This window comes from Stegostoma tigrinum, chromosome 21, assembly GCF_030684315.1.
Source record: "Stegostoma tigrinum isolate sSteTig4 chromosome 21, sSteTig4.hap1, whole genome shotgun sequence".
Taxonomy (NCBI): Eukaryota; Metazoa; Chordata; class Chondrichthyes; order Orectolobiformes; family Stegostomatidae; genus Stegostoma; species Stegostoma tigrinum.
In genome coordinates, this window is record NC_081374.1 from 21680912 (window position 1) to 21701650 (window position 20739).

The following is a 20739-nucleotide window of genomic DNA, read 5'->3' on the forward strand; positions in this document are numbered from 1 at the left end:
AGAAAGGAAAAAGTAGATGTCTGAAATTTAATCATCGGGCCTAGCATAGTGTTAGGTTAAGTAGATGGTTTGTATTCCATTTGGATGTTGTTTTAACAAAATAGAATATACAACAACCAAATACCTTGTTATTCACAGAAGTTAGAATTATGCGAGAAAGCACATGTTTATTTGATAGACTGTGACATTTATTCAGGTACTGATTGTTGTCAGAATTATGGGGTAAAATGTTGACACGGTGTCATTTGCAGTTTGGGCAGTTGATTGAAGGAATATTGCCTTATTTGAAATCGGCATAAAGGAAATAAAGCTCTGGTATTAGATTATTATGAATTTTGATTATTTTACGCAGATAAAGGAATTAAGTAGCAACATGTTGTTTGCAACAGATACTGAAAAGTCCCATGAATGCAAGACATTTAGTTACTATTCCAATGCAGCAATGGCAAGAAACTAGCTCTTTGTGAGTGTCAGAATTGTGAAGAACTCAGTGAGCTACAAATATACATGCACGGGAACATAATTTAATCCCCTCCCCATGGAAAGTTTGGGAGTAGAGGCACTTAGGTGGATGCCTGCAACCTTTCTACCTCTGCCCTGATTAGATTTACGGTGTGATCCCTCAGACATTACGTTCTTATGCCAGTTATAGCATGTGGATGATTTATTGGCCTCATCTAACTGCTGCAGATTGGGTCTTAGGAAGGCCAACCGCTTCATCATGGTGAATGCCCTATCTTGCTGTGATGCCATCAGTGATGAATTCCCCCCATCCTTTTAGAGTTAGCCAGCTGATGAAAGCATATTGTACTGTACCCCAGCTGATATTCCAAAGATCACTACTGCTGTTTTTTCTGCAAAAGATGATGGTGTTGCTAACCACACAAAATGCAGAGCAAACAATTGAACATAGCTGCAGATCCTCTTGCAGTAGGTCAGAGGCAGCCCTTGTTCTTCTTTGGTGAAGCGTTACATCTCTAATATTCTTATGAACTGTGCTGCCTTACTTTAGCCTAAATCATTTGCTGCTTTTCTGCTGTCATCATAACAGCATACGCAGAGAGACAATGACATAACTACTTCTGAGAAACCCTGACTGTAGATATTGATTGGGGACTCCTCAGGTTCAAAATTCTTCTGTTATGCAGCTATAGATTTTAATTTCAAAGTTATCCTTAATTCTCTGAATAAGCAAAAATAATGAAACACAGAATGGCTTGTTGGTAATATGTAAATAAGTATATTTAATGTGTGTTGTATACTCAATGTGTGTTTTGTACGAAGAATTAAAGAGCGTGGGGAAATGCAATAAGCAGTGATTAGATAGATTAGATTCCCTGCAGTGTGGAAACAGGCCCTTTGACCCAACAAGTCCACAGTGTCCCATGTTGTGGTAGAAACCTGGTGGAGATAGTTATATCCAATATTACTTCTATACTAAGTTATTTGTCCCCATCGTGAACCAAAACTATGCTTGGAATTGCAGCCTCAAACACTTTAAGGTATCGATTACAGAACACAACATTTTGAGCTTTCTTATTGCAATTATTTAATTCTGTTTCTTAAAAAGACCTTATTTTAGGTGATATTTCACAATATTGCTGTTGTGTCATCCTTATCTCTCAGGGTGTTGTTGAAGAAGGAAAACAAACAGTCAATCAGAATCTTAATGGAGAAATATCTATTAATTCAGTTTATAAAGAAGCCTCCGTCGAATTTTCTAGAATATCCTCGGTTGGTAGCAGCTGAATGTTGGCTTCCTGTGAAGAAAAGTAAATAAAACATGTTACATTCAGTCTAAAGAAAAATCCCAAACCATTTTTTCTGTTCTCTTCAGAAGGACATGACTCTAAAGGCTCAGTAGTGTTCAGCTCTAAGACATAGGTTTGAGTCTCAGCAGTGAGTTCCAGAACCATATTCCATCCTGGCATTAGTTTTGAGCAGTGATAAAGTCAGAGCTTCCTAACATGTTATTCAATAATATAACATGGAAAATGTTTATATTTTTGGATTATTGCTGTTGCTGCACTGCCATATCTTCTTGGAATTGAAACAAAAATGAGGCATCTAACAAGTTTTTGTGAACATTAGGTATAAGAGTAGGCCATTTGACTCCTTGAACCTACTCTAATGTTAAGGAAGATCATGGTTAATCTTCTATCTCAAAGTAATTTTACTGCCTTATTACCATATCCCCCGTTGCTATATTAACTTAGTAGACATCTCTACTAGCTGGTACAGTCAGTGAAGTTATGGCAGTTCAGTGAAGAAGTTTTTAGGGAGAGTAGAAATTACATGTTTATTAAATTTGTAAAAATCAGTTCTCAGTTAAGGCAAGGCTGAGACAAGGTGCTAAATCATCCTGACCTCAGCAGTGAGGCTGGGAGGTTTTTGACTCGTGGGCTGGATCTGTTTGCACCTGAGCAGTTGCTCTCCAAAAATTAGAAGAAGCCACAACTGGGTGGTGGACGGGAGTTGAATGTATAAATCCTGTGAAGCTCTTTGTAAAGCAATAATCCTAAGCATTGAGGTAGACAAAACCTCACAATTAATACTAAATTGACAGAGCATGGGAGGTCTCAGCCTCACTTGCAGGTCACTGCCCAATCTGCATCTTCAAACAAAAGATCCACTGGACACAGAGATAGTAGGAACTGCAGATACTGGAGAATCTGAGATAACAAGATGTAGAGCTGGATGAACCCAGCAGGCCAAGCAGCATCAGAGGAGCAGGAAAGCTGACGTTTTGGGCCTAGACCCTTCTTCACGCCCTTTCCATTTTCTGAAGAAGGGTCTAGGCCCGAAACGTCAGCTTTCCTGGTCCTCTGATGCTGCTTGTCCTGCTGTGTTTATCCAGCTGTACACCTTGTTATCCAATGGACACAAACAGGTGTCCTTTCGGTTCCCTTAGAAAAACATGTTAAAGTGAAAAATTGTGAAAAGGAAGTGTGAAATTTGCAGGAAGTACGTAATTGATGAATACAGCTATCTGTACATCTGGTTTCCACTAACGCGGCAGAGGTAAAACCACAACTTCAATATTGAGTGAAGTCCAAATTTTCTTGCACTAATGTCAATGGTTACAAATTGAACTCCCTAATATTCCCATGATTTGATGTTAGATTATCTTAGGTTTAATGAATAAAATTAAGTGTTAAAATTAGAGCTATTGTCACTTCGCCTTGCTTTAGATATTTAGCAATGTTTCTTACTAGGCAATACTGAAAAGCTTTACATAGAAGGCCTAATATAATGAAGCATCATATAGAAGTGAAACATTTCCTGGTATCAAGTGTAGCTTGTGAATACCACTTTACATACACAACAGTACATGACAATTTTTTTTTTTTTTTTACTCCCCAATCAAAATGAATCAACCATTGCACACTGAAATTCTATATGTGCCTAATTTCTTGTTCTACCAGAAATAACTAAGTATTAAAGAGTGGGCAGTGTGGGGAGGGGTAGTGGGATTTGTTGGAAATTCCAGGTACAATGAAATCCTACACCAGCAGTTAAGCTTGCTAGGTGATACACATTGCAGCAAAAAGTGTGTGTGTATGTATTTATTATATATTATTGTATATTTATTATTTTGATACTGCTTCACAGAACTAGTTTCTCACTTATTGCTCCCTCAATGCTATGAATGGATAATTTTGCCGGCGACATCCAATGTCTCGGTGGAGGTCTTTCACATAAGTAGTTAGCTGTGGTGTCTGGTTCTTCAGGTGCACAGTCACAAATATCTTTCTGCACTGCATCCTTTGCCATTTTCCGACGAAAAATGTCTTCTGGAAGTTGGTCATCCATGCCCAACCAACAGCCCCTGTAAATAATTTAGAAAATGCAACAAACAATTTATATGTTCACAGAGATTATTTATCAGGGCTTTAAATATTTTTGATGAGTTGGAGCATTTCTAGAGTCAGCAATATAACTCCAACCTACAATTTATTCCAAAATCTCATGACTCCCTGGAAACAGATTGTATAATATCCAGACTCTTGCTTGGTTTAAACTTATACCCTCCTCTTCATACCAGTATTTTAAAGCACAATGATCTATTCATTGCCACCCTAACCAACTATTTAATTATTTTATAGATCTTTATCAAGTTGTATCTGCCCAAGCTCCTTTAAAGTGAGGACAGTCAGCCCCTTGCATGTATCTAGGTAGTTAAGAGTATTAAGGACTCCCTTGGATATCCTGTAGCCTTTTCCCAGCTACAGCATCACTAAATATATAAGGGAACAACAGCCGTGTAGGTCTTTGGTTGGGTCAAACCTGCAACCTGTACAATAATAGAATATTATACTTTGATCTATATTGAATGGTTCTATTAATACAAACTAAAGTTGCAGTATTCTCCACAATTCTGAAGTTACCACAACAGGGAAGATGTAAAGGCTATTACAAGAGTGTGAAACAGGTCTACCAGTTACCAGGAATGAAAAGTTTCCATTATAAACAAAGATTGTAAAAATGTAGCCTGTTGTCTCCAGAATTTGCAAGGTTATAAAATGGCCAATTAATGTGTTCAAGATCATGACATGGTTCGATGCAGATAGAGAAACACTCTTGGTGAGTGGGCTATTGTCAATGCTGTTAGTCATAGAGATGTACAGCGCAGAAACAGACACTTTGTTCCAAATCGTCCATGTCTACCAGATATCCGAGATAAATCTAGTCCCAGTTGCCAGCATTTTGCCCAAATTCCTCTAAACCCTTCCTTTTCATATACCCATCCAGATGCCTTTTAAATGTTGTAATTGTACCAGCCCCACCATTTCAACTGGCAGTTCATTCCATGCACGCACTACCCTCTGCATTAAAATGTTGCCCCCTAAGGTCCCTTTTAAATCTTTTTCCTTTCCCCTTAAACCTATGCCCTCTAGTTTTGATTCCCCTATCCTGGGGAAAAGACCTCGTCTACTTACCCGAGCTATGCCCCTCATGATTTTATCAGCCTCTACAAGATCACTCTTCAGCTACCGATAGCATGCAGTTGAGGCAGGAATTCTATTTAGAATGGACATATGCACCCAAAAATGAGAAACAAAAATCGACTATTTTCTGATAGCCAGAGGACCAAGGAATTTTTGGCTACCGTTCAAAAAAATCACCACGTTTTACTTTATGGCCCTAAATCACCTAGACTCATAAGATCAGAAATGTTTTACAATGCAGAAGAAGGTCTTCAAATGAGCATCATTACCTGCTTTTACCTTACACAGCCCTTGCACATTATTTTTATCTAAATAATTGACCAATACCCTCTTGAACTGCAGGTTGAAGCCGTTAATTCAATCTGCTTCCACCACATTTTCAGGCTGTGCAATCGATATGGTAACTACTCACTGAGTGAAAAGTTTTTTCCTCATATCACCATTGTGTTTTTGCAAATCACTTTAAATTTATGCCCTCTCATTCTTGTTCCTTTTACAAGTAGGAACAGTTTCTCCCCACCTCATCTATGCAGCCCACTCGTAACAGAAAACATCTATCAGATCACCTCATAGTCCTCCTCTCTCTGAGGAAAAGAGTCCCAACCTCTCTAATCTATCCACATCACCGAAATTTCCCATCCTTGAAACCAATCTTCTAAATTGCTGCTGCACTTCAAACCTTTATGTAATATGGCACACATAACAATGCTGAGAATACGGTATGTGTTACTTACTGCTGTTTCCATCATGGCTCATGAAATGCCTGGCTAGTCTTCTAACTAAAGAATCCCCTATTAATGCTCCTTTTGTGTACTGTTGTGGTACTGTGGCATCATGGGCTTTGCTCGTATTGCACTCCAAGGAACCATTGCCCACTCCGGCATCCAGAAGAGAAAATGGTTTAGTAAGCAGGTACCCTGGTCACTCCTGACCCAAAATGTCGAGTTTCCTGCTCCTCTGACACTGCCTGACCTACGGTGTTCCTACAGCTCCACCTTATATAGGCTCTGGCTCCCGCATCTGCAGTTCTTACTATTTCCACTCCCGAAGTACCTGCTTGATTCTCCTGTGCTGCTTGGTGATTGCCCATTCCCTTTCTTCCTACTTGCCCCTAACAAGTGGGTGACCACCTCTCTATGCTTTCTAACATCAAGGGAGATACTGCAAATTAAAGAACATCATATTTGTCTGATATTTTTTAAATGGGATGACACCTTTGTCCCATACTATCTTTTAGTGATAATTTAAAATGTGCACAGAAATAATTTTACCATGTCTCTGCCTGAACAAGAATCAAATTCAGCAGCTGCCAATGAAAGTGGGCTTGAGTTTGTCCCTAACTCACTCAAAATAAAGAATCACAGATGATCACTGTTAGAAAATTCCTTACTAAGTTTTAATGCAAAGAACTGTGAAATGATGCATTTTGATAGGAAGAACATTGAAAGATAATGTAAAAATAGGAGTACAATTTAAAAGGGGGTGCGGAAGAAGTGGGACCTGGATGTAAATGTACACAGGTCATTGAAGGTGTCGGCAGAGATGGAAAGAGTAGTAAGTAATACATACATTATTCTTAGTATTGTTAATAAGGACGTAGAATACAAGATCAAGGGGGTGATGTTGAACTTGTATAAAATACTTGATAGACATCAGTTGGAGTATTCTGTGCAGTTCTGTGCACCACATTACAGAAAGCATTGGAGAAAGTGCAGAAGCAATTTATCAGACTGGTTCCAGGGATGGGAAATTTCAGTGATGTGGATAGATTGGAGAGGTTGGGCCTCTTCTTTCTCAGAGAAGAAGACTACGAGGCTATCTGATAGATGTTTTCAAAATTATGAGTGGGTTGCATATATGAGGTAGGAAGAACTGCTCCTGCTTATAAAAGGAACAAGAATGAGAGGGCATAAACTGAAAGTGATTTATAAAAACACAATGGTGATATGAGAAATGATAAATTCTTTTGAAGAGCTTGCGTAGGTACGATGGATTAAAGGACCTTCTTCTGCATCATAAAACATTTCTGATCTTATGAGCTTATGTGCTTCAGGGCCATGAAGTAAAATGTGGGGATTTTTTAGAATAGTAGCCAGAAAATCCTTGGTCCTCTGACTGTAAGAAAATGGTCCATTTTTGTTTCTCATTGTTGGGTGCATTTCTCCATTCTAAAATGAATTCTTGCATCAACTGCAAGCCAGAGGTCTGGTTATAGATTGAAGACAGAGATATGGGTGGGTTCAAACTGCTGAGCGTACTTTTGATAGGGTATAATAGAGAAGGTACTTTTGATGTTCTTCCTCTGTTATGCCTGGAAAATCAGTCTCACCAAATACAACACACTGCAGCATCATTCTCCTTGCTGTAATATAAATTACTGCTCTATTATGTAACACAATTCTAGGTAGTAAAATATTTTGAGACATTATTTTAGGTAAAACCATGGAATATATATAGAGCTAGCAAGACCAAATTTCTTGTCCATCCTTAACTGCCCTTCAGAAAACACATTTATATACAAATAGCAAAATGATCAATGCACTCTTAAACTCTATTCGGTAATAGAACATAGAACAGTACAGCACAGAACAGGCCCTTCAGCCCACGATGTTGTGCTGACCATTGATCCTCATGTATGCACCCTCAAATTTCTGTGACCATATGCATGTCCAGCAGTCTCTTAAATGACCCCAATGACCTTGCTTCCACAACTGCTGCTGGCAACACATTCCATGCTCTCACAACTCTCTATGTAAAGAACCCGCCTCTGACATCCCCTCTATACTTTCCTCCAACCAGCTTAAAACTATGACCCCTTGACTAGGTTTGCGCTCTGTCGATGTTATTTGCCACATATCAGCACAAACCCATTTATTGCTCATGTCTTGGTGGATATGGGACTGTCAGAAACCACATCTTTATTTTGAACTTTGGATTGAAAAATGAGGATAATCGGCACTGGCTGTAAACGTGGAAAAAGTCCAAGGAGTTTGCAGCTTTTGAAAAAGACCAAGAGGAGCTAACAGTTTCTTATGAGACAACAGACTGGTTGTGGTTGTTGGGGGGTCAGTCATCTCAGCTTCAAGGTATCTCTGCAGGAGCTCCTCAGGGCATTGTCCCGACCCATACATCTTCAGGTGTTCCATCAATAACTCTCCTGCCGTCAGAAGGTGGGTGGCCGATGATTGCACAATGATCAGCACCATTTGCAACTCCGCAGGTACTGAAGCAGTCCGTGTTATCATGGCTGACTGAGAAAGTGCTCTGGAAATCAAGCCTCACTATTCCCACAGTCATGGAAAGAATGTTAGCCAGGAAAGTTCCCTACTCTTGAAATTCTACCAAAGAACAAACTTAAGAAATAGTTAATAGTTTAATATTATGGGGGAGGCAATGGCCTAGTGGTATTATTACTGGACTGTTAATCCAGAGACCCAGAAATTGTTCGGAGGATCCAAAATATCTGTAATTAAGAATCTAACGATGACTGTGAATCAGTTGTCGATTGTTGGAAAAACCCATCTGATTCAGTAATGTCCTTCAGGGAAGGAAATCTGCCATCTTCACCTGGTCTGACCTACATGTGCCTCCAGACCCACAGCAATGTGGTTGGCTCTTAACTGCCCTCTGGACAATTAGGGATGGGCAATAAATACTGACTAGCCAGTGGCGTTCTCATCCCATGAATGAATAAAAAAATTTCCATTGAAATACCACACCTCTAAAAAAAATAACAATTCCATTTATGTTGTACTGAAGTAATAATCTAGGGACTTGGTCAAATTCTGGCATAATAATTCCACTTATGTTGTACTGAAGTAATAATCTAGGGACTTGGTCAAACACATGGGGAATTTTCCATCTGGAGGATACTATGCATATCAGTTGGTTTGTGATGGAAATGCTAAAGTTCCATCAGTAATAAGTGATCAGCCCCCAGACTGGGAGGTGCTTCAACTAGCTCCAGTTGTCCAGAGTATTTAAATGTATGTCGTGGGAGTGGATGTAGAAAATACTGCCTGGCAGTATGGTGGAGGCAGGTTCAGTTAAGACATTTGAAAGGGCATTAGATATTTATTAAACAGAAACAGTGTGCAGAGTTAGCAGAATGACAGGAGAATGGCAATAAATCAAAACGTTCCAAGAGCCAGTACAGACATGACAGGCTGAATGACCTCTCTCTGTAACAATTCTGTGATTTCAAGGTTAATCTATTTATTTATTTGGGCCAATTTGCAATGCAATTTAACCAGATCAAGTTTTACATTTGTCGTTGTGAAGAACAGTTTTTTTTAAGCAGCAACTTGGCAAAGTGGCACTGACTTTCAAGATTTGTATACGGGACCTTCATAAAGTGTTGCAAATTCTATTTTAACTGGAAATAATGGATACAAAAATGTTAGAATTAATCTAATACCATTGCTAATCTGATTATATATCCCTGTGTTACAATTTTTTTTACAGTTAATATTTCAATGACAAAATAACGTAAATTGTACTTACCTCTGAGGTTCACAGGTTGCTTTTTGAAGAAGTATCTCATTCTTATGTTTCAAAAAATCCTCTGAATGATTATAAACAGAATTAAGGTGGAGATCCAGACTGTCTTTCGGTGCCTATTAGAACAACATATGGCCTTCAATACATTAAAATAAATGAACCATGAACTTTGGAAGTATTGAGTTTATAAAAATGTTTTGGACTTCAATTTTGTTCAAGAAGGCATTTTCTGCATAATTAGTCTAGTTACTGTATTACTCACTTTCATAATTAATTGGAGACATTCAGCAGGTTATTTTAACAAACTGCCAAGTACCATATATCCTCTTCAAAAAAAGCAATGGATAAAATGATTAAAATCTTGTTATGTCAGGATCCTGTCCTCTTTGTATTACATCAAGACTTCTGTTGCTTCCAATAAGCTAGGTTGCAACAACAATATGTGCAAATAATAAGCTAGTTTGAAGGATGTGGGAGTAATATGATTTCAGCTCTGGCACAATTTTTCTTTCTTTACACATGGTAGCCATCATTAAGCAGTAAATAGTTGATGCAAGTTTTAGATGTCTAATCTATCATAAATGTTGCCACTACTGCAGGAATCAGATTTCATCCTCTGTACCGAGGTACAAGCCCTAATGCAGAGATCTGCCAGCCTCTGAGATGCATGAGCCGAATTAAATGGTTTAAACTTACAAATACAGGAGTGTCAGAGATACAGTTTTGGTCAAACAGACTTCATTTTATTTATTTATCAGAGGATGTGGGCTTAGAAGGCTGTGCCCGCATTTATTGCTCATTCTTAGTTGCCCCTGAGAAGATGGTGGCAAGCAGCCTTCCTGAACTGCAGCAGTCCATTTGGAGTAGGTTTATGCATAATATTGTTAGGGAGTTCCAAGATTTCAACCAACTAATCGTGAAGGAACAGCAATAGAGCTCCAAGTTAAGATGATATGTGGCTTAGTGGGGAAATTGCAGATGGTGGTGTTCCCATTATCTGCTACCCATATCCTTCCAATCAGTGATTTTGAGTTTGAAAGATGCTGTCTTGCAGTCTGTTTAATTTTTACAGTACATCTTGCAGATGGTACACATTGCTGTTACTGTACATTAGTGTTGGAAGGAGTGCATGTTGAGGATATGATGCCAATCAAGCAGACTTCTTTGTTCTGGATGAAGTCAAACTGCTTGACATTGTTGGAGCTGCATTCATCCATCAAGTAGGGAGTACGAAAGGACATTCCTAACTTTTGTCTTGTAGATGGTGAATAGGCTTTGGGGAGTTAGGAGGTGAAGTACTCGCTGCTGGAAGCCTAGCCTTTGATCTGCTGTGATAGCCAGTATAATATACAGCTGGTTCAGTTTAGTTCTGGTCACTGGCAATCTCTAGGATGTTCATAGTGGGGTATTCAGAAATGGTAAAACCATTTAATGTTAAGGGATGATGGTTAGATTCTTTCTTAATGTAGAAGGTCATTGTCTGGCACTTGTGTGGTGCAAATATTACCTCACAGTTATGAACCTAGCCTAGCTATCATCCAGGTATTTCTGAATTTGAACATGGGCTACTTCAGCATCTAATGGTGCTGAACACTGAACAATCATCAGCAAACATCTCCACTTCTGTCCTAATGATGGATGAAAGCTTATTGATAAAACAGCTGAAGATGGTTGGGCCAAGGGCACTACCCTGACACACTTCTGCTGAGATGACCTGGAGTTCTGATGACTGACCTCCAATAATCACAACCTTTACACTAGGTATGACGCAAACCAGTGGAAAGATTTCTCTCTCATCCTTGTTGATTATAATTCTGCCAGGGCTCGATGCCACATCTAGTCACATGCGGCCTTGAAGTCAAAGGTAGTCACTCTCACCTCACCTTGGCTGTGCTCTGCTTCACTTGTGCTCATGTGAGTAGGGTGAATGGAAGAAATCCTCCCTGTTATTCGATCAGAAACTCAATAACAGAAGAATGTTCAGTGCTCTGAAGGGTTAAAACATGATATCTTACTTGGCAGGCATTAAGATCTTTTAATGGTAAGATCTTCAACCAAAAAGATATTTCAGGACTGCCCACGTGGTAAAGCTACAGTTTCTTATAACAGCAATATAGATTAAGAAGGACATAGAGAGGCTGGCTTCATGTGAATCAAAACCATAAGTCCAAAAATATACAATAATCAATAATAAATCTACACATTAATGGATAACCAGGAATACATCTGTGCGCCTGGCCACCCCGAGGCTAGTCCGAACTATTTGTAGGACTGATGACCTTGACTCTCATTTTTACCCACCCATGTAAATCTCATGCTCGATGAACCCTCACAGAATGAAAATCCAAGCCTTGAGTAGAATTATTCCCAGCTCCAGTTTGTGGAGCTGAGATTTATACTGGCTCTGCATTCCTGACTTAGGATCCAAAACTCACATCTCTCAGTTTTAAGATTCTACAAAAGTCTGAATTGGAGTAGGAAACAGCACAATACACTGTCTGACCAAACTTTTGGAGTCCTCACCACATGAGATGCAGCATTATTCTGGAAATCTATGAAGTAGCAGCTCTGAGAGTCTGCAACTCTGATTTGCAGGAAAATAAATGGTGCTGAAGTAACTGTCGAAATTCTGAGACATACTTGTCTATATCTTGGCCTCAGTGGCATGGATGAACAGCCAGTACCACCTTGGCACTCAAACATATAGACTTCTTTAATTTGTTCATGGAATGTGGTTGGCACTGGCTAGTCCAGCGTTTATTGCTGATTCTTAATTGTCCTTTGGCCACCAAAATATTCAAGATGTGGAGGTGTTTTATTAGAACACAGAACATTACAGCGCAGTACAGGCCCTTCGGCCCTCGATGTTGTGCTGACCTGTGAAACCAATCCGAAGCCCATCTAACCTACACTATTCCATTATTATCCATTTGTTTGTCCAATGACCAATTAAATGCCCTTAAAGTTGGCAAGTCTACTACTGTTGCAGGCACGGCATTCCAGGCCCTTACTACTCTCCGAATAAAGAACCTACCTCTGACATCTCTCCTATATCTATCACCCCTCAATTTAAAGCTGTGTCCCCTCGTGCTAGCCATCACCATCCGAGGAAAAAGGCTCTCACTGTCCATCCTATCTAATCCTCTGATCATTTCGTATGTCTCTATTAAGTCACCTCTTAACCTTCTTCTCTCTAACGAAAACAGCCTCAAGTCCCTCAACCTTTCCTCATACGACCTTCCCTCCATATCAGGCAACATCTTGGTAAATCTCCTCTGCACCCTTTCCATTGCTTCCACATCCTTCCTATAATGCGGCAACCAGCACTATACGCAATACTCCAAGTGCGGCCATGCCAGAGTTTTGTACAGCTGCAACATGACCTCATGGGTCCGAAACTCAATCCCTCTACCAATAAAACATAACACATCATACGCCTTCTTAAGAACCCTATCAACCTGGGTGGCAACTTTCAGGGATCTATACACATGGACACCGAGATCTCTCTGCTCATCCACACTACCAAGAATCTTACCATCAGCCCAGTACTCTGTATTCCTGTTACTCCTTCCAAAGTGAATCACCTCACACTTTTCCGCATTAATCTCCGTTTGTCACCTCTCAGCCCAGCTCTGCAGCTTATCTATGTCCCTCTGTAATCTGCAACATCCTCTCCACCGACTTTAGTGTCATCTGCAAATTTACTAACCCATCCTTCTACGCCCTCATCCAGGTCATTTATAAAAATGACAAACAGCAGTGGCCCCAAAACAGATCCTTGCGGTACTCCACTAGTAGCTGAACTCCAGGATGAACATTTCCCATCAACCACCACCCTCTGTCTTCTTACAGCTAGCCAACTTCCGATCCAAACCGCTAAACCACCCTCAATCCCAGGCCTCCATATTTTCTGCAATAGCATACCGTGGAGAACCTTATCAAATGCTTTACTGAATTCCATATACACCACATCAACCGCTTTACCCTCATCCACCTGTTTGGTCACTTTCTCAAAGAACTCAATATGGTTTGTGAGGCACGACCTACCCTTCACAAAACCATGTTGCCTATCCCTAATCAAATTATTCCTTTTTAGATGATTATAAATCCTATCTCTTATCATACTTTCCAACATTTTACCCACAACTGAAGTAAGGCTCACTGGTGTATAATTACCAGGGTTGTCTCTACTCCCCTTCTTGAACAAGGGGTCAACATTTGCTATCCTCCAGTCTTCTGGCACTGTTCCTGTAGACAATGACAACATAAAGATCAAGGCCAAAGGCTCTGCAATCTCATCCCTAGCTTCCCATAGAGGATACTAAGTGGATAACCTTCAATGGGCTGAATTTACGTTGGGGTTATGAACAAGAGCTCAGATAAGATTTTAGAATTTCACATTACAGATGGCAGCAAATTACTGACAAAAACAGAATCATCTGTTTTTCTTTATTCTTGTGTGGGATGTGAGTATTGTTGGCAAGACCAGCATTTGTTGCTCATCACTAGTTGCTCTTGAACTAATAGTTTCAGTTGGCCATTTCAAAGGGTAGTTAAGAGTGACACACATTTATGAATCTGGAGTCACACACAGGCCAGACCAGATAAGGATGGCGGATTTCTCTCCACATAGGAAGAAAGTGTGCTTATGACATTAATAAAGCATCTTGGTTTTTACAGCAATCATTACATGTTTTCCAATAAACCAGCTTTTAATTTCAGATTTTGTTGATTTGAAATTTTACTTTCTGCCATCTGGACCTATCTCTCCAAAACATTAGCCCAGAACTCTGGATTACTAATGCACATTCCCACTATGTCATGCTGCATGGCTGTTTTTGTTACACTACTGTATATTTTATGTATTCCATAATCTTATACCTTGGGATTACAGAGGAAAATTCCTTTGCTTGCACTTGCCACAGTCACTGCTGCATTGAGTCGATTCCATGGATCCTCCTGTTGTGCTAAATGAGTTGGTTTGAGATTCTGAGGAACCTGCATGAAAATGAGAATGCAAGACCAAAGGAAGGTCAGGTCATTATCCTTCATTATGTTTGCTGATTTAGAAAAGCATGGGGTTTTCTTTCAGGTGACTGGAGGCACTCTCCTTCCTGAATTAGGAAAGGGTTTGAATCCAGCTCAATTTATTTGTATTAAATGCCTCCTGTCAAGTAAAATGCCTCCTGCAAAACCTAAATTTTATAAGTAAAATGATTGTTGGCAGCTTAACCAATTCTCAACCAGAAGTCAGTTAATTAACCAAAGTGTTAAAAAAAATTGAAATGAATTGTATTTTCATCAATAAATCTGATAACACATTTACACTTGTCTGGCATGACAGACTCAACACTGATCCTATTGCATAAAATAAACTGCATTTCTACTTTAAAATGCATCCCATAATCCTCCATGAACAATTTAAACTGAAATGATGAGACTGTGTGGGTGACTGTATTCATTCTGAATAAATAGTTAAAATAATTTCAAGATTTAAAATACTTTCCTTGAATACATTTAAGGCAGTGGTAGATTGATTCTTGTTAAGAGAGTAATTGAGTGGTTATCAGGGAGAGTTGGGAATGCAGATTTGACATTAAAATCTGATCTTCTTGAAAAGTAGAGCAGACTTGAGGGGCTGAATGACTTGCTTCTGAACCCGATTCATATTTTTTGTCTATGTTTATTTATGAGAGGTCTAAAATAATGCCAGAACCTTCTTTGTATGATTTTTGATATTATATTTCATTCTATTCCAAAAAGGTGCCCTAATTCCAGTAGGTTCAAACAAGGTCTGGAGTGCACAAAGTGCATTTTGGACATCGTACTACTGAAAGTGGGATCTGATTGAAGGTAGCTATGCTTTAACATGTAGCTGACTCTGTGAACCACAACAACATAATTACCACCCACCTGTATTTCTCACCTTGAGAAAATGGAGGTATTTGTATTCAAAAGCATATACTGTGCAAGGTGGCATGGAGGCTTTGAGGATATAGATTGGTAGATGGGGCAAGGATGATATTGGTCTATGCAGGGCAATGGCAGTTGGCATGCATGCATAGGTTGCCATTGGGGGTGTGAGGGCACATGTTGAAGGGCACCACACCACATAAGTTTACATGGATGGAACATGGAGATCGTGTGGGTGTGAAGGATATATGGGGTGAAAACTAGAATGCTTTTTTGTCCCATATTGCTTTTTTTTAAACAGTTGCAAAAATGTCCCAGATCTAAATTTGTGGTACACATCTCCCCAGGTCAGGATTGTGTAGCTGAAATTTGTACTGTACTCCCAACTCAGTAGCACTATTTTAGGATACACAGTTTTGTTTTAATGTGAGAAACAGCACAATATGTTGTCCGATTAAATTATTGGGAAGCATCACCATTAAAAAGGAATCATACTACAGTTGCATATTCTGATCTGTAAGCAAGAGGAAAATTGGTAGGATGAAGCATGGGAAAACAGAAGTTCAGGGAAGTACTGATCATTATAGTATTGATAAAGTACAAAGCAAGACACGCGACAGGCTACAAGGCAACAGATGGGATATCCTTCTGATAAAATGTTTGATCTTCTTTGCTGACTAGAATTAAAGAGATTACAAGAGGTTCCTAGACATACAAATGATATTCCAATTTTGCACAGACCTGATATTTTACAGTAAGTTCGGAATTGTTGAATAGAAGAATGATGACCAGAAAATACATAGCTTAGCTTTTTGGAATCAGTCTTAAATGAATGGGAGATAATAAAATGTGAGGCTGGATGAACACAGCAGGCCAAGCAGCATCTCAGGAGCACAAAAGCTGACGTTTCGGGCCTAGACCCTTCAGAGCTCTCTGATGAAGGGTCTAGGCCCGAAACGTCAGCTTTTGTGCTCCTGAGATGCTGCTTGGCCTGCTGTGTTCATCCAGCCTCACATTTTATTATCTTGGAATCTCCAGCATCTGCAGTTCCCATTATCTCTTAAATGAATGGAAGATGTGTATTAAAGGGCAAATCAGGTGGCTCAGAAAATCTTAATGCAATTAAGCAAGCCAACATGTTTGACAATTTGAGTTCATGGAACCCCTACAGTGTGAAAACAGGCGATTTGGCCCAACTAGTCCACACTGGACCTCTGAAGAGCATCCCACCCAGACCCAGTCCCCTACCCCTGCATTTCCCAATGTCTAACCCACCTAACTAGATATCCCTGGGCACTATGGACAATGTAGCATGGTCAATCCACCTAGCCTGCACATCTTTGGACTGTGGGTGGAAACCGGAGCACTCGAAGGAAACCCACACAGATACAGGGAGAACATGCAAACTCCACACAGACAGTTGCCCGAGGCTGGAATTAAATGCGGGTCTGTGGCATTGCAGTGCTAACCACTGAGCCACTGTGCTGCCCCAAGTTATTTGAGCATGTAGCAATAATATGGATAAAAGGGAACCTGTTGATGGGGTGTGCTAGATTTTCAAAAATTACTGCACAAAATAGAAGCCCATGATGTACAGGGGAATATATTAGTTTAGTCGAGGTTTGATTGACTGTTGAGGTTGGTTGGCTCGCCAAGTTGTTTTGTTGTTCCACAGATATTTTGTTACCGTGCTGGGTCCTCAGTGCAGCCTCTGAAGAAGAGTCGGTGTGTTTTCTCGCCTGGTTTTTAAAATCTGGGGTCTGTTGCGATGGATTGCCTCACATTCGGGTTTCCTCCGGAGTGGAATGTATATGGGGTCGATTTCAATGTGTTTATTAATAGCCTGCTTCGTGGAGTGCCACGCTTCCAGGAATTCTCGTGCCTGTCTCTGCCTAGCCTGTCCCAGGATCTTGGTGTTGTCCCAGTCAAAGTCGTGGTTCTCCTTGTCTATGTGGATTGAGATGAGTGAGTATTTGTCGTGTCTTTTTGTAGCCAGTTGGTGCTCATGTGCTCTTGTTGTTAGTTTCCTTCCTGATTGTTTGATGTAGTGTTTCTCGCAGTCTCTGCAGGGGATCTTGTAGATGACATTGGTTCTGTCTATGGCGGGGAGTGGGTCTTTAGTTCAGGTGAGCACTTGTCATAGGGTTGATGTAGGTTTGTGTCTTGTGGTGAGATCTGACGTGTTCCTGATATAGGATAGTGTGATGAATGTGTCGGGGTGTGTAGAATCTTTCTGATGCTGTTCCTGTAGGCATCTCCTGACCCAGTTCTTTGGATATCCATGATCCTTGAACACTTGGAAGAGGTTTTTCTCCTCCTCTTGGCGTATTTCCATGTTGCTGCAGTGTGTTGTTGCCCTTTTAAATAGCATTCACACGCAGCTTCATTTGTGTGTGCTGGGATGGTTACTATTGAAATTCAATACCTGCTCTCTGTGTGTGTCTTTACGTTGTACTTTTGTTTGCAGTTCCCCATTTGTCTTGCGCTCTACCATGACATCCAATGTCATCTAAAAAATCTGCTGCAGAGACTGCGAGAAACACTACATCGGACAAACAGGAAGGAAACTAACAACAAGAGTACAAGAACACCAACTGGCTACAAAAAGACACGACCAATACTCACTCATCTCAATCCACATGGACAAGGAGAACCACGACTTTGACTGGGACAACACCAAGATCCTGGGACAGGCTAGGCACAGACAAGCATTAGAATTCCTGGAAGCGTGGCACTCCATGAAGCAGGTTATTAATAAACACATTGAACTCAACCCCATATACATTCTACTACGGAGGAAACCCGGACATGAGGCAATCTATTGCAACGGACCCCAGGGTTTAGAATCCAGGCAGGAAAACACACCGACGCTTCATCAGAGACTGCACTGAGGATGTTACCCAGCATGGTAACGAAACGTCGGCGAAACAACAAAACAACTCGGCAAGCCAACCAACCTTAACACCCACAACCCGAGCTACAGATCTACTCCAAAGCCTTAGGTTTGATTGACTACTTGGAAGCAGAGGGTAAAGGTAAATGCATCATTTTGGGGTTGGAAGGCTGTAGCTAATGGAGTGCCATATGAATCAGTGCTAGCCCCTCAAATATTTATTGCCTATAAAAAAGATTTCGAAGAATGACTCTAACATCAGATTGCTAACTTTGCTGATGACACAAAGATGGGTGGGAAAGTAAATTGCGTGGAGGAAATGAAGAATCTACAAGTGGATTTGGTTAGATAAAATGAATGATAAAATATAATTGGCAGATATAGAACAAAATATAAAAATAAGAACAGAAAATTAGTATATTATTTAAATAGTGAAAGACAACAAAACTCTGTGGTACAGAGAGATCTGTATGACTTTTTGTTTGAATTCCAAAAAGGTTAGAATGCAGTGACGGTAAGTTATTTAGAAGGCAAGTGAATTTTTTTTATTGCAAGGAGAATAGAATATAAAAGTGAGGAGCTTTTGTGACAACTGCATTGAATGTGTGTGAGACCACATCTGCAGTATTTGGTATATTTTCGTCCTTTTACTTGAGAAAGGATACAGTAACAGCGTTTAAAGCAGGTTGGAGGAAGTTCATTTGACAGATTCCTGTGATGAAGCAGTTATGGGAAAAATTCAGGCAAGTTGGGCATGTGTTCATTGGAGTTTAGAAGCAAAAGAGGTAATCATAAATAGATGAGGAGTGGCTCCCCTTTAATTAACCCCATTAGTTGGCACAATAAAAAACATTATTTTTATGACATAACTCCATCACGGCTTAATTAAAATGTAGTTCCCCAGATCAAAATGAAGGAATCATTGCTAGATTTCCTTCATTGAGTGAAGGCAAACTTTTTTAAAAGCAAAAATCAAGAAAAAATAATAGAAGTGATATCAAACAAACATAGGAATAAAATTGAGAATGAGACATGAAGTTGAAGATTTTTATCTTACATCTTCAGAATTGGTACACAAGAAATCAAATTTTGAAAGGAAACACCAATTTATGCAATATAGTTGGCATGAATATGCAGCAGAGACTGTTGTCACCAAACTGAATTAAATTGGCTGAAACCATTAGAAATAAAAGGATTCACATTTATACAACACGTTTTACAGTTACCAGGCATCTCAATGAATCTTTCAGCGAATGAAGAACTTTCTAAATGTAGTTGCTGTTGTAAAGTAGGAAATGAAGCAGCCAATTAACTCCCTCTACAGCTGTGTGTTAATGACAAGATAATTAGTTTTCGATTGAGGAATAAATATTAGCCATAACACCCGAATAAATCCCCTTCTCTTCAAAATCGTACTTTGGAATCTTTTGCATCCAGCTGAGCAGTCAGTTGGAACCATCATTTATTGTCTCGCCAAGAGGCAGCATTTCTTCAGTTCCCTAACAGAATACAGTGCCAGCATTGGCAGTCGTAAAATCCTGCAACGGTCTCCAGAACCTGTTGATTCATAAGAATGAGTATCAACCATTAAATCACTGCTGATATATCCTGGGATAGTTACGGAAGCATTTTTCCTTGAAATGTTAATCTTGAGTTCAACTTTGATGCTCGGGAACTGTTCACGGCATTTTGAAAAACAAAGCAACGGCAATAAACTGCATGTTTCATGGACATCAATTACAAAAGATTTGCCTTTTTTGTTTATCAGATTTCCAGCCGTAAACTGATTTAAAATATTAGGTCTCTGCATTTACTTTCCGCGTGAAGTCTTTTTCTTTTATTTGGCACACTGCCGGACATTACTGAAGTTAATAAACTGGCAAATATCAATAGACTGCAACCTTGTGGGGACCTCCAGATAAAATAAAACGAAATGCGTCGCACTTTTAGAAGTGTGTGTACTGTAGCCACCCCATTTCGTGCTAAAAATCAAAAACACAAACAGTTGATAAAATGCTTACGTTATTTTATCGGAATTAGTAAAATGCAGCAATTAAATCAGAAAACTGAGAAATCCGAAATAAGGTGTAAGGAGCACATTTGCAACGTGCGAGTTAATCATGTAAACGTCCATGTTGTTGCAATACCTGTGTATCCTTTCTCTGACCTCTGAAATCATCATCATTTTCATATCTTGGAAAAGGGAATGGGTTTCTGGTTTCAGGCATTTTTTTTTCAGCGAGGTGGCCGCTTCGGCTGGGTTCTAAGGGCAAAAATCTCCCCGAGTTCGCGCAGTTGCGTCGAGATTTGTTTATAGAGGTACAATGCGTTGCCAGGTGATATGTTTCAGAATCTCTATGGTTACCACGCTGGTGTTGTCTCTGCTGCCTTCTAGTGAACGCTGCGAGGAATTTCTATCTGTATGTTTATAATTTGGGACAACAAAGAATCAGAGAATACCACTGTAAAAGAATAGAGTTTGTG

General features: G+C 39.8%; 1 protein-coding gene across 3 annotated transcripts in view; it reads right to left on the bottom strand.

The window, feature by feature from the left end:
• Positions 1-1532: 1532 nt before the first annotated feature.
• cfap276 (cilia and flagella associated protein 276) overlaps positions 1533-20739 on the bottom strand; it is a 30990-nt gene continuing 11783 nt past the window's right edge. For all 3 annotated transcript variants that reach the window (XM_048553237.2, XM_059653403.1, XM_059653402.1), the window contains 5 exons: positions 20403-20673; positions 14331-14447; positions 9453-9565; positions 3627-3829; positions 1533-1760 (listed from right to left, as the gene is read on the bottom strand). In XM_048553237.2, the coding sequence (XP_048409194.1) occupies positions 1690-1760; positions 3627-3829; positions 9453-9565; positions 14331-14447; positions 20403-20483 (585 nt within the window). In that variant the 5' untranslated portion in view covers positions 20484-20673 and the 3' untranslated portion in view covers positions 1533-1689. The remainder of the gene's footprint in view (positions 1761-3626; positions 3830-9452; positions 9566-14330; positions 14448-20402; positions 20674-20739) is intronic.